At 34.2% G+C, this 14,128-nt stretch overlaps 1 protein-coding gene across 1 annotated transcript; it reads right to left on the minus strand.

Annotated features, from left to right (window-relative positions):
- Positions 1–510: 510 nt before the first annotated feature.
- On the minus strand, positions 511–12,153 carry LOC113857185 (metal transporter Nramp6-like). The gene is made up of 14 exons (XM_027488971.1): positions 12,097–12,153; positions 11,492–11,632; positions 10,569–10,647; positions 10,430–10,470; positions 4,416–4,494; positions 4,212–4,316; positions 3,964–4,073; positions 3,582–3,763; positions 3,435–3,504; positions 2,498–2,671; positions 2,271–2,375; positions 1,737–1,868; positions 1,221–1,316; positions 511–899 (listed from the first exon to the last, which is right to left on the minus strand). The coding sequence occupies exons 2-14, from the start codon at positions 11,612–11,614 to the stop codon at positions 558–560; spliced, it is 1,638 nt and encodes a 545-aa protein (XP_027344772.1). The 5' UTR covers positions 11,615–11,632; positions 12,097–12,153; the 3' UTR covers positions 511–557.
- Between the last annotated feature and the right edge of the window lie 1,975 nt (positions 12,154–14,128).

Here is a 14,128-nt window from a genome sequence, read left to right on the forward strand (position 1 = left end):
AACATTGGCAAATGCTTACAAATTAATAAAATCGCGTTAAATTATATTTTAATATAAAAATTATAGCTTACAACATTAAAATAATTTAAGTTGACCCGGAAAAAAACACACTATTAATCATGCATGGTCCTATAATGAAAATTTGCCCACACTTAAAAATCTTGAAAAATCTCCAATGATGCTACAAAGGATGATAATTTGCTATTGATTATGAGCAACTTGGTATAACAAAGTGGAAATTAAGGATAACAAAGTATTTCCAAGCAAGCGCCCACTTCTATTTCAAGAAAATGGTTGTTAAGATAAGCATTACATGAATAAATTAAATGCTTCAGCAATTCCAGCCATGTGATACCAGAATCCATGCTCATCAATAATCCAAAAGAGATCCTTATCTTCTGCAAAATTATGTTACCAACAAATAATATATACACATCACATCTGTTCTCTTTTGCATATGTTCAATTTGTACAAATTAACATAAAATAGGATCTTATTTATATATCCCTTAGACAAAAGCTTCACGATCTTGCTAATCTACCTAATTGAAATATTTCTTAGTAAAATTCTGCTGGACTACTTCTTTGGGGTAATTGCATGCTTATTATGTCTTCTCTTGGGAGACTATACATTGATACATTGCCTTGTTCATTTGCTATTTGCTGATCTTCCGGCATGTCAAGTGCCACAAGGTGCGTAGCTTTTTTATTTTTGCGAAACACTAAATAAGCAATGCCAGCCATATACACTGCCACACCAGAGATTCCTAATATCCCCAGAAACACTTTAACAACCATTTTTAAGTGACTGTGAAGAAGCAACTTGACGAAGCTAGTCAATAAATAATATATATTTATGCCCATAATGAGGGAACCAATGATCCAAGTAACCGTCGAAATCTGCAATTGAAGTATTTATAGAAAATCATATATTAGACAAGATACAGAACATGACTTTTTAGTAGTTTCCTGACACGTGACTTTGTTGCATGAAGCAACAGCAACCTTTTTTAAAATCAATTTATTTCAAGAATTATGACTAATTGAAGTCAGATAAAACAAAAGGAAAAATTGTGTCTAGTTCAAATTTAAGTAACTAGTACACGTGCATTTCTGGCTTTCAGAGGACAATGCACGTATAAACATTTTGACATTTGTTAAGTTGGTAATCAATTTACTATTTGTAACAAATTTCAATTTTCATGATATCAAAAAATTTACCGTGATTGAGTTGACATGCACTCCCATCTTGGTTTTACTGCTAGTGAACTTGAGAAGTGGAATCAAAGCAAAAGGAAGCTCAAATGATAAGATCATCTGATCAGCATAAATTGAAGGACTTCAGCACAAACTATAGCATAGCCAAAAATAATCTCAGAGGGTCAATTGTATAATCATACACATGATGCATCAATACAGGCATTGCAAAATGATGTCATGCATACAAGATTGATCATAGCACACAAGTGGAGCTTACAATGCACAAGATGTATCAATACACAATCTGACAGGAACTACAGTTCATTCCATGTATGCAAAATTGTTCACTAACAGCAAATTATGAAATTAGTATCAACGAGACACACATTACTCATGTAAGCATATTCAATCATTTAATATATACAATACTAATTTGATCATTTAATATTATAAATATTTTTGAAATAAAATATAAATTTAAGACGTATAACTACTTGATGATAAGAGACAGATATCATAATGGTAATGTATTCTTACCGATGCAATTATTATGAGCTTCCCAGCTCCAGCAGAGCCACCAATGAGTGCAACAATCAAACTAGGAACAATGGCTAAGCAACGAGTTAACAGATTCCTAATCCATGACTTCAGTCGAAAATCGAGAAATCCCTGAAATAAGACAGTAATTATGGGGAAAATGCAAAGTAGAAAATACTCGTAGCGGTCATTATCCAAGTGAACTGAAGGTAATTTTGATAATTATTAATCTCAAAGTTTATTAGGGACATTTAGTCTCCATCATTAAAGCTCTAAAACAATAAGACATGTTGGTATATAATTGAATATGAAAATACCAAAATAAATGGCTGCTTACCATGCCTTCATATTTTAACCGCCCTCCTTAAATTTTCAATTGAGACTCAAATTACAAAATGTTATACAAGGAGTTATCGTACGTGAGTTATCATATGGTGCAATAGATAAACTATTGTTTCATTATACTAAAGATAAGCAAAATTACTCCTTTTTACCCAGATACACACACTAAAATTTTTAAAATAATAATTATACCTGCATGACGTATTGCCCTGCATATGTTCCTGTTATAGTTGAACTTTGACCTGACGCAAGTAAAGCAACTGCAAATAGTTTTGAACTCCATTTTCCCAAGACATTCTGAATGTAGCCCATATAAAAAAATTATTATCAATAGTTTATTATTAAGGTGGTGTCACATACAATAAATAAAATTTGATTACAGTAGAATATATAAGAAGACATATGATGGAATTACATACTCTTAATAGAAATGAGGCTTTGTTCAAATCCAAATCCTGACAGCTAACTTGATCTTCAGCACTTAAGTTTGAAGAATTGCAAACTGAACCACTAACCGAAATAACTGAAATGTTTATGAGGAAGGCCACCATAAGAGCAAATGCACTTTCTATCATGTAAAATCTGCAAGCTTCCTTTGAAAGAAGAAAATAAAAATTTTTAAAAAAAGGGGTGAGTAAAATCAGATATGCTTTACCATACATAATTCACATTTATGCCTAGGTTTCATATTGCTTGATGTGACGAATTGAACAATATTTATTCTTTTAAGAGCCCATGTCATTATACAGCTTTATGTTATATTATTGAAGAATCTTCTTTTAAAACCTGCATTACAAAATAAAATAATAATAATTAATAATTAATAAAGAAAATAAAGGCTGGTTAATTAATTATCAAATTATTGGATGAAGATTGGGCTTTTTGTATTCAGGGGCTTCCTTTGTATATAACACGTCTTCTCTTGCTCTTACCACTCAAAGCCCGCACAATGCAAGGGGCCATTATACTTTGGGCTCATATTTAACTTATCTTTTGTCCAAACTCTAATACCATGTCAAACAATCATGTTTGACCGAAAAAAAAAGAATAACTTCAAGAAGGTTTAAGATGGGTTTTATATCCTAACTGCTACAATCCTCAAGAAGATTGTTAATAAGATATAAATCTTAACCAGAAAAGTTATAAGAAAATAAACGGGTCAAAAAAGGACACTAATATTTTACAAAGCCGATCAAAGTGAAAGAAGTAACACAAGGGAGAAATAGAAAGAGACTTTTCTTTTTTAATTATAACTACTACATTTTTCATGTTTGGACGATACCATTTTGTTGAATTATAACTAGATCTTAAAATAAATTATAATGCATGCATACAAGAGAAGAGAATAATGTTTACTTGGATTCCACGAACTGATCGCGGTATTTTCCTGGAAAGCACGAGCGCTGAGTGGAGAAAGAGATTGTGGCTGAAGCAAATGCATAAAGAAACATATATAGCATTAGATCACGTTAATGGGTAGAAAAGGAAACATGAGGAACTCACGGCATAACCATAGCCCCAACGAGTGAAATTGCAAGACCAGTAGCACCATTCCCGTTAAGTTTTGGAACAAAAAGACCATTCAAAACTTCTTTGGCGTCGGGCTTTGCATATCCAAGCTCAACCATAAAACATGCAGCAATTGTAAACACTAGAAATGCAATCAAGAATTCCAGTTTCCTAACCTGTTAAACAACAACAAAGTAAAAGTTCTCACATTGTTTTCATATAATAAATATTAACTTAATGAAACATGCAATGAAATTCCAATTATTAATACGTTCAGGATATATATAATAATTTGTGTATCATATCAAACCATGGTATATTGGTATGATACCAGGAAACAATGGAGGAGAGGGTAGAATGGAATACAAAAAACTACCCCATATTGCTGTAACGCTAAGAGGATCAATGTACTGAATCCTGTCAGAAGAACACCAACCCAAACAGGAATGTTGAAAAGCATGTTCAATGCAAAGGCTGTCCCAATAACTACACAGGTTCAACAGAAAGTCAATACAAAAATAAATAAAAGATAAAGATTTTCCCTTTAATGATTATGATATCTACTATTGCTGTATAAATATTTAGCTAAGGTCCATAAATGCCGAATCCACCTCTATACTATACCTTCGGGAATGTCACATGCCACTACGGCAATTTCAGCAATAACCCAAAGTATAAAGTTGGGTACCCGAGAATATTCAGTCCTACAATGTTCTGCTAAATGCTTTCCTGCAAGCAGAAAAGAATTGAAAATGAAAAAGCATAGATCCATACATACATTATTGATCATATTTATTCAGTAAAAAAAATAATTAATGAATCAAGTACCAGTGACAACCCCAAGATTGGCTGCCATAGATTGAATTAGAAGAGCAGCACATGACGCCACCAATATGATCCAAAGTAACTGAAAACATAAATGTGACAAAAAAGATGTTGAGCTCAAATGCGGAATAACTTGGACGTGTAAATTAAAATTCTGACGTAAACTGGCGAGCAATAATTCAGACCTAATAAATAGATCTAGCAGCGCAGCGGTGTAACTTGTAAAGTGTGCACTGAAATACTTCCCAGGAAAGAGAGGTGGATCACAACGGATCACTTAAATACCAGGTCTTTCCTTAGCCAGAATCTTTCCAGTTACAACACTAATACAAATACACACTTCTCCAGCAATCCAACAATCAGCCACGGAAGGATAACAAAAATAATTCTTTTCTGATGTGGAAGATCAGACTAAACTGCAACCACAGAGCATACTAAGAATTATTTTAACTGAATAAAATAAGCAGATAAAGAACACCACTATTTAACGTGGAAAAACCTCCAATGTGGAGGAAAAACCACGGGACAAACTCCGAAAAATATTCCACTATATCTCAGGATATTTACAATATCCTTTCAACACTCTATCACACAAGAGGTGTAAAATATAGTGTACACAGTGAGACCCACTCCTATTCAAATATTACAAATTTTGTAATACCAAGAAAAAATAGAGATGATACCCACCCCAGTGTATTTTTCTCACACTCTTAGGATTTACTCAACACTCTATTTTTTTTTTCTCTCACAAACACTCACAATGCTTGATGAAATCTTGTGTGTGTTGCTGCTTGTGCTTGTGCTTACTTCAATTTCATTTCACGGCTATTTATAGCCAAATAAAGTTACTATTCATTTAATAAAATATTATTAATTGTTTATGAAGTCAAAAAAGGGGGCACCGAAATTGAAAATGTGCTGGACCTCACAATTCTCCCCCTCCAGCACAAAGGTGCACTCTTGGAATCTTCACATGCGATCTATGCCAATCAGCTTGGCACACTGTTGATGTTTTTCTCGTGCAACAACTTTCGTCATCATATCAGCAGGATTTTTATCCGTATGAATCTTATCTAGCTTGAATTCTTGTTCTTCCACTGCCTGACGCAGCCAATGATATCTGATATCAATGTGCTTCGTACGAGAGTGATACATCGCATTCTTACTTAAATCCAATGCGCTTTGGCTATCACAATGGATAACGTACCTTTTCTGCTCAATTCCCAGTTGTTGAAGAAACCTCTTCAACCAAAGCATTTCCTTTCCTGCTTCAGTCATGGCAACATACTCAGCTTCAGTAGTTGACAAGGCCACACATTTCTGCAATTTGGATTGCCAAGATATAGCTCCCCCTGCAAAGGTAAACACAAGTCCTGAAGTAGATTTTCTACTATCCAGGTCACCTGCCATATCTGCATCTGTGTATCCTTCAAGAACTGGGTTAGGTATTCCAAAGCTCAAGCACATATTAGAACTACCTTTCAGATATCTCAAGATCCACTTCACTGCTTCCCAATGCTCTTTTCCAGGATTGGAAAGATACCTGCTAACAACTCCGACCGCATGAGCTATATCCGGCCTCGTACAAACCATGGCATACATCAAACTCCCGACTGCTGAGGAGTATGGAATACCCGCCATAGCTTCTTTTTCTTCTTGACTTGTGGGACAACTTCTTTTCCTGAGTTTGAAGTGATTTGCCAACGGTGTACTAACTGGTTTAACCGTCTTCATGTTGAATCTGTCCAGAATCCGATTCACATACCGTTCCTGCGATAACCACAACCTTCTGGATTTTCGGTCTCGCATGATCTGCATGCCCAAAATTTGTTTTGCAGGGCCCAGATCTTTCATATCAAAAAACTTTGACAATTCTTTCTTCAAATCACCAATCAGCTTCACATCTTGTCCCACTATCAACATATCATCTACATACAACAGAAGGATAATGAATTTATCACCTGGACATGTCTTGACAAATACACAATGATCTGCATCAGTCTTGGCATATCCATGACTCGTCATGAACGAGTCAAATTTCTTATACCACTGTCTTGGAGCCTGTTTCAATCCATACAAGCTCTTCTTCAATCTGCAAACCATGTGTTTCTTTCCAGTTTCCTCAAAACCTTCTGGTTGCTCCATGTAGATTTCTTCATCAAGGTCTCCATGAAGAAACGCAGTCTTCACATCTAGTTGTTCAAGCTCCAGATCCAAGCTAGCCACCAATCTGAGTATAACTCGAATAGAGCTCATCTTCACAACTGGAGAGAAAATTTCATCAAAATCTATTCCTCGCTTTTGTCCAAAACCTTTTACAACTAAGCGAGCCTTGTACTTCAACAGCTTGTCACCATCTTTCTTAAGCTTGAACACCCACTTATTTTTCAAGGCTTTTCTGCCTTTAGGGAGCTTGACCAACTCATAAGTATCATTCTTCACCAGAGAATCCATTTCTTCTTGCATGGCTTTCATCCACTGGGATTTATCCTTATGAGTCTGAACTTCTTCAAAGTTTTTTGGCTCCCCCTCTTCAGTGATGGTAATATACGTCGAACTAGGGTACTTTGTAGATGGCTGGTGTGGTCTTCTTGATTTCCGAGGCTGAGGTGGAGCTTCTGGGTTTTCTTGCTCAACACCTTCATCATCACCATCTTCTATTGCTGGCTCATTATCAACCCTAAGTTCTTCATCACACTCTCCCCCTACTGTGGCATTTTTAGGAGGAACAACTGGTGTAAGATCAACCTTACCACCTGGTTCTCTGATTTTTGGTGAAGCAGAATCCGACATAGTTTCTTGCTCATGGAACACTACATCTCTGCTTCTAATAACTTTCCTATTTTCTGGATCCCATAACCTGTAGCCAAATTCCTCATCTCCATAGCCCAGAAATATGCAAGGAATGGCTCTATCATCAAGTTTTTGTCTCTGTTCCTTATTCACATGAGCAAAAGCTTTGCATCTAAACACTTTCAAATGAGAGTATTTAACATCATGTCCGGACCATACTCTCTCAGGGATATCAAAGCCCAAAGGAACAGATGGAGATCGATTAATCAGGTAGCTTGCCGTTAGAACAGCTTCACCCCAGAATGGCTTAGGCAGTTTTGCCATTCTTAACATGCATCTTACTTTCTCCATAATGGTTCTGTTGATTCGTTCGGCCACACCATTATGTTGTGGGGTTCCAGGTACCGTCTTCTCATGCCTGATGCCATGCTCAGCACAATAATTCTTGAATTCATGGGAAGTATATTCACCCCCATTATCCGTGCGAAGACACTTCAAAGGTTTACCAGCCTGTCTCTCTACCATTGCATGAAACCTTTTAAAGCATTGAAAAACTTGGTCCTTCGTTCTTAAGAAGTACACCCACAATTTTCGTGAAGCATCATCGATAAACGTCACGTAATATCTGCTACCACCAAGACTCTCCACTTCCATGGGTCCACATACATCAGAATGAACCATCTCCAAAATATTCTCTTTCAGCTTTGACGTTTTGCTGAAAGACACTCTATGATGCTTGCCGAATAAACAGTGATCACAAGGATTCAACTTTGTATTTTTGGCAAACGGGATAAGGGACTTTCTTGTCAAAATCTGCAATCCTTTTTCACTTATATGAGCCAATCTTTTGTGCCACAAATTTGGCGAAGCATCATCCTCGACTGCATTCAATCCTCCCTTGATCAGCTTTACTTGAGTTTTATACAACGTTGAATTTACTGTGCCTCTAGCAACCAACAACGATCCTTTGGTAAGCCTCCACTTGCCGTTACCAAAATGGCTGTCGTAATCAGCTAGATCCAAAGCATGCACAGAGATCAAATTCAGACGTAGATCTGGCACATGACGCACATCTTTTAGTGTTATTGTGCATCCTGTATTGGTTTGAATGCACACATCACCAATTCCCACAATATCTGCGATACTGCTATTGCCCATCTTTACTTTACCAAAGTCTCCTGCTTTGTACACAGTAAAGAATTCCTTGTGAGAAGTTGCATGATAAGATGCTGCTGAGTCAATGACCCATTCATCACATGAGTCTGTAACTTGACACTCTTCTTCTTCTTCAACAGAGAGTACTACCACATCCCCAGTTGTCACAGGGGATGCAGTATTTTCATCGTCATCCGATCTAGAGTTTCGTCGGTCTTTCTTCTCTCTGTTCTTCCAGGCTTTACAGTTTCTTTTTATGTGCCCTTCTTCACCACAGTGGTAATACTTGAATTTTCTTCTGGGCTGAGACTGTGACTTATCTCTGGATTTGTTACTTCGTCCTCTGCTCTTACTTCTCCCCCTGTTCTCTGTGACAAGGGCATGAGAACTGCTTGCCCCAGAGTCTTTTCTCCTTGTTTCTTCATTAAACATGCTGTCTTTGACTTGAGACAAAGTCAGTTTTCCTTCAGGAGCAGAGTTGCTTAATGACACCACCAGAGTCTCCCAGCTGTCTGGTAAAGAACTCAAAAGTAACAGCGCCTGCAATTCTTCATCAAGTTTTATCTCCATGGTAACTAGCTGGTTTACCATGTGTTGGAAATCATTCAAGTGTTCTGCAACTGATCTTCCATCTTGATATTTTAAATTCACCAGCTTCCGAATAACAAAAGCTTTGTTTTGTGCAGTCTTCCTCTGATACATTTGTTCAATTTTGTTCCACAGAGTCTGGGCATTCGTCTCTGTGGCAACATGGTGGAATATGCTGATATCCACCCACTGCCTAATTAAACTGACGGCCTTCCGGTGTATCTTTTTCCAATCCTCATCCTTCACGTCTTCTGGCTTTTGATCTCCCTTTTCCACAGGATCATACAGGTCCTTGTAGAAAAGTATGTCCTCCATTTTCGGCTTCCAAATAGAGTAGTTTGTTGCTGTTAGCTTCACCATGGTACCTACGTTCTCTTCCATTTAATTTACACTCGGTGATACAGAGCCCAACTTAAGCTCTAATACCACTTGTTGAGCTCAAATGCGGAATAACTTGGACGTGTAAATTAAAATTCTGACGTAAACTGGCGAGCAATAATTCAGACCTAATAAATAGATCTAGCAGCGCAGCGGTGTAACTTGTAAAGTGTGCACTGAAATACTTCCCAGGAAAGAGAGGTGGATCACAACGGATCACTTAAATACCAGGTCTTTCCTTAGCCAGAATCTTTCCAGTTACAACACTAATACAAATACACACTTCTCCAGCAATCCAACAATCAGCCACGGAAGGATAACAAAAATAATTCTTTTCTGATGTGGAAGATCAGACTAAACTGCAACCACAGAGCATACTAAGAATTATTTTAACTGAATAAAATAAGCAGATAAAGAACACCACTATTTAACGTGGAAAAACCTCCAATGTGGAGGAAAAACCACGGGACAAACTCCGAAAAATATTCCACTATATCTCAGGATATTTACAATATCCTTTCAACACTCTATCACACAAGAGGTGTAAAATATAGTGTACACAGTGAGACCCACTCATATTCAAATATTACAAATTTTGTAATACCAAGAAAAAATAGAGATGATACCCACCCCAGTGTATTTTTCTCACACTCTTAGGATTTACTCAACACTCTATTTTTTTTTTTTCTCTCACAAACACTCACAATTCTTGATGAAATCTTGTGTGTGTTGCTGCTTGTGCTTGTGCTTACTTCAATTTCATTTCACGGCTATTTATAGCCAAATAAAGTTACTATTCATTTAATAAAATATTATTAATTGTTTATGAAGTCAAAAAAGGGAGCACCGAAATTGAAAATGTGCTGGACCTCACAAAAGAAACGGCAACACTTGAGCTTCATTTCGCAAGTATATATACTAAACTACTTTTTGTTAGAACATGGTGATTATGGTGTAATAACATTCAAGGGCAAAATGTTAGTGTGAAGAACATCCATCAAATTGATTTCAACAATCAAAATGTAACTGAATAATGGGTTACGTACTATATGACTTCAACATGTTAACTTCCACAAGTGTATGAATATAAATACCATACCTACCTCATATTTATATTGTGCCCCTGACTGAAGATCCGTCTCAACTGCAAGTTATTGTGAAAAATACATTGATTGAGCTATCTATATCAACAGTATATGATTCCTTTTATTTCAGAAGAAAGACATGAATAAGTGATCTCACAGTTTCCTGGGTCTATATACGCAATGGAAACAAGAAATCCGGGCCCCACGTATGCAAATAAGTTTTTCCAGCTTTTCCTCTGCAAAATAGAAACATACATAAATGATGAATATCATGCAAATAAGTGTACTTTGCCATCAAATCACTAACTCAAATTGTGCCATTATTGGGTCACTCATGAAAAAAAAAATCTCAATATTCTTTTAATTTCATGAAGTGCCAAATGAAAAATTAACTTTTTTCTCTTTCAATTCATGCCAGCGATTGGCACACAAACTGTATAACGCAACCAATAGTTGCTTCTGTTGAGTAAACGCGCGTTGTATAGTTAACAATCGTGAATTCAAAAACCCTTTATAACACATTATTTTTATGCAATTTGTAGCGTCGCTCTAGCCAGTTCATTCGTCCGCTGTTAGAAGTAGATATTGGTTACTCTTAAAATTCACATATAGGTTCCGTTATTTGAACCTAAAAGGTTAATATCATATCTGAAATTGTATATAATTACGTTAATCTTTCACTTATTTTAAATTTTTTATATATAAATACATCTAAATATATTTAAAAATATACTCTTTTAATGTTAAAAAAAGCATTACCATCAATTTGATTTTACTTGCTAAGTCAAATCAAACGTCTATTCTATGGCCCTTTTAACTCTTTCCGTTTTCCATGTGATATTCTCGAGAATCTTATTCGTTTATGCAAATCAATATATAAAACTAAAAATAGATTAACTTCGGCATTAGGATATGGACAGGGAATAAAGCATCCCACTCGAATTATAAATTTTCAATCTCAAACATAAAGCAATATTCGTCGTGCAAATTAAATTAACAACAACATTATGCAAAGTTAATCAACGACATTAGATGGACAATTCAAAAGCTTCATGAGATTAAAGGGCAAATCAAACTCACATCAGGTACAACAATTTGATCAGTTTCGGAGTTCTCAATCAGGGGCGCATTGGACAAGCTCCGGTTACCGCCGGTGCTCGCAATAAACTGCAGCTGCCCAGAAGATGAAGCTGTGCCAGTCATATTCTCTCACTCTCCTTTCTGAACCAAAAACTGAGAGAGAGAGAGAGATAAGGAGAGAGATCTTCAGTGAAGTAAATACAAGATTTTACAATCAATTAGCTTCGGTTATTCCAACTTAATATAGTTTTAAATTCTATATTTTTTTCAATACAATTACATTAAATACTTGTAAGAAGAGTTTGATTGTGTATAATAATAATAATAATAATAATAAGAATAAGTGCAATCCAAAAAAAGTATGAAACATGAACAAGAGAGAAGCAATATTACAAAGGCTAAAAACTTTGATAAGGAGACATGGAAATGAATGGAAATATCGAAGTCACATAGAAACTGAAAAGGCTATAAAGACGAAACTACTTCATTGGTTGTGTTGAAACAATGAACAGAAAACATGGAAAATATGGCAAAAGTGAAAGAGGAAAAGAAAATGAAATTGCATATATAGGATTGAAGTGAGAACGATTGCGTGCAGCACTCACCTATTTGCAATACAAAACTCGTAGCTACCTGCTCCAAGCTGCTACTTTGACACTGTCCTTATATCACCAAATACGGAGTTTTTCAAAACAAAAGTACTATATATAATTATCACTGGATTCTAGTGTTAGAAATATATTATCAAAGTTTCTGTCAGCACCTAATTTTTTTTTCTTATCTTATGTATTTGTTGCTGTTCTTTATTACAATCGTCATCTCCTTCACCTTCTTCCCTCTCTCCCTTTTATTTTTCGATCACAGCTAAATTGTTTTTCTTTCTATATATGTTTATTGAAGACGTCAAATGCCACTTTGAATCAGATACTCACGAAGTCTATTTGGTTTCCTTAGAACGGAAGTTGCACACTTTCTCATACAAAAAATTGCATTCAAATCCGAGTTTCTCAGACCCAAAACAAAAATCACTTCCGAATTAAAAATTTTATTACCAACAAAGCAACAACCAACCCACTAACAGGACTTGGCTCCAAACATTAAAGAAATATGAAAAATTAATAAGTAAATAACTTTTGTTAAATATATATTAATAAATTTAAATATTATATTTTTATGCTTTTATTTTTAAGTTTTTAATAATTATCCCAAGAGTAATAGCTAGAAAAATGTAAAAGTAAATTGATTGATAACAACTATCAAATTTTGTAATTTATATCTTTAATAATTTAAAAAAAATAGATTTATTAATTAAATCATTAAATTATGTAATATTATCATGATAATTATGTATGATAAATTTATGACGTTAAGTATTAATTGGTCTTCTTTTATATTTACATAGTACTTGTACGAATTTTTTATTGGACTAGCGAATAAGCATGTTATTACTTTATACCAAATTGGCTTTAGGTGAACCATCTTGCATGCATGTGTTTTGAAAAGGCAACATCTCTATTGTGCTGAAAAAAAAATTGTTAAATAATGTAAACATTGCTATCTCTTTTCATGTGTAATAATAAGTTATTGGATTTCTTAAATAGGTAAGCTGGAAAAAGTCATTTTCAAACTCGATAGTAAAACACACATCAGTTTAAAAATTTAGTTTTATATGAATGTATAAGAAGCAAATATAACCCTATATAAACATTTAAAATTAAAAGTTATTTAAATCATGATATTATGTAACTTTATAAGTTAAAAAATTGTTACATCTTATAAGAACAAAAGGCACACTAGATAGTTAAATATGACAATCCACTCCTCGTTAAAAAAAAAAAAACTTAAATTTTATACACTATTTTTATTAATTTTTTAAGGAATTAACAAAATCTGCTTTCTTTTGAAAAATAGCCATTTTCAGCCACCAATTGCTACGCTAAGTTTGAATTGTTTGGATTACTTGACCAGTTTGCAATTCAATGAATTGAATCAGCCAATCTTTTATATATATACACAACACGTGTGTGTGTGTGTGTGTAATCCATTCAACATATTTGTAAGATTAAATATTGGTTAACTTATTTTGTTAAAAATATAGAGATATCTAATTATTGATTTAAAATTTTTAATAAATAGATAAAGATTACAATATTTCAGAATTTTAAAATTTATTCAATGTTTTGTCAAATAGCTTTATTTTAATATATAATATTTTTCTGAAAGTATAAATAAACATCAATTATAAGATTACGTAGTAGTAGTGAATATTTAATTTGGCTGAAATTTAATATTCATATATAAAAATAAATTAATAAAAATTAATGTACAAAAATTTATTAAATTAAGTAAATAAAAAAACTTACTTTAAGCGTTTCTCTGTCACATTTCTGACTTTCTATTTCTTCTATTTTTATTTCTCTGTCTTAAATTGCAATCTTTTGTGTTAGAATTAATAAATACAAATTCGATCAACCGAATACTTATTGAAATACTATTGTGAGATAGTACAAAAAAATTTAAATTCTCTTTTTTATTAACTACCCAAACCCTTTTGAGATATTTGTTATATATTTATGTCATTATTATTATTCTTAATTTTGTTTATACTTGATAAAAGTTATCACACATATTTTTTTA

Source organism: Abrus precatorius, unplaced genomic scaffold (assembly GCF_003935025.1).
Source record: "Abrus precatorius isolate BTA unplaced genomic scaffold, Abrus_2018 Scaffold153, whole genome shotgun sequence".
In the NCBI taxonomy this organism is placed as follows: domain Eukaryota; kingdom Viridiplantae; phylum Streptophyta; class Magnoliopsida; order Fabales; family Fabaceae; genus Abrus; species Abrus precatorius.

Coding starts and splice junctions, on each gene's coding strand:
- LOC113857185 (XM_027488971.1), bottom strand. CDS start 11,614: ATGACTGGCACAGCTTCATCTTCTGGGCAGCTGCAGTTTATTGCGAGC. Junction 4,317..4,415: donor CAATCTTGGGGTTGTCACTG/GTACTTGATTCA, acceptor TTCTGCTTGCAG/GAAAGCATTTAGCAGAACAT. Junction 1,317..1,736: donor AGCTCATAATAATTGCATCG/GTAAGAATACAT, acceptor TATGCTGATCAG/ATGATCTTATCATTTGAGCT.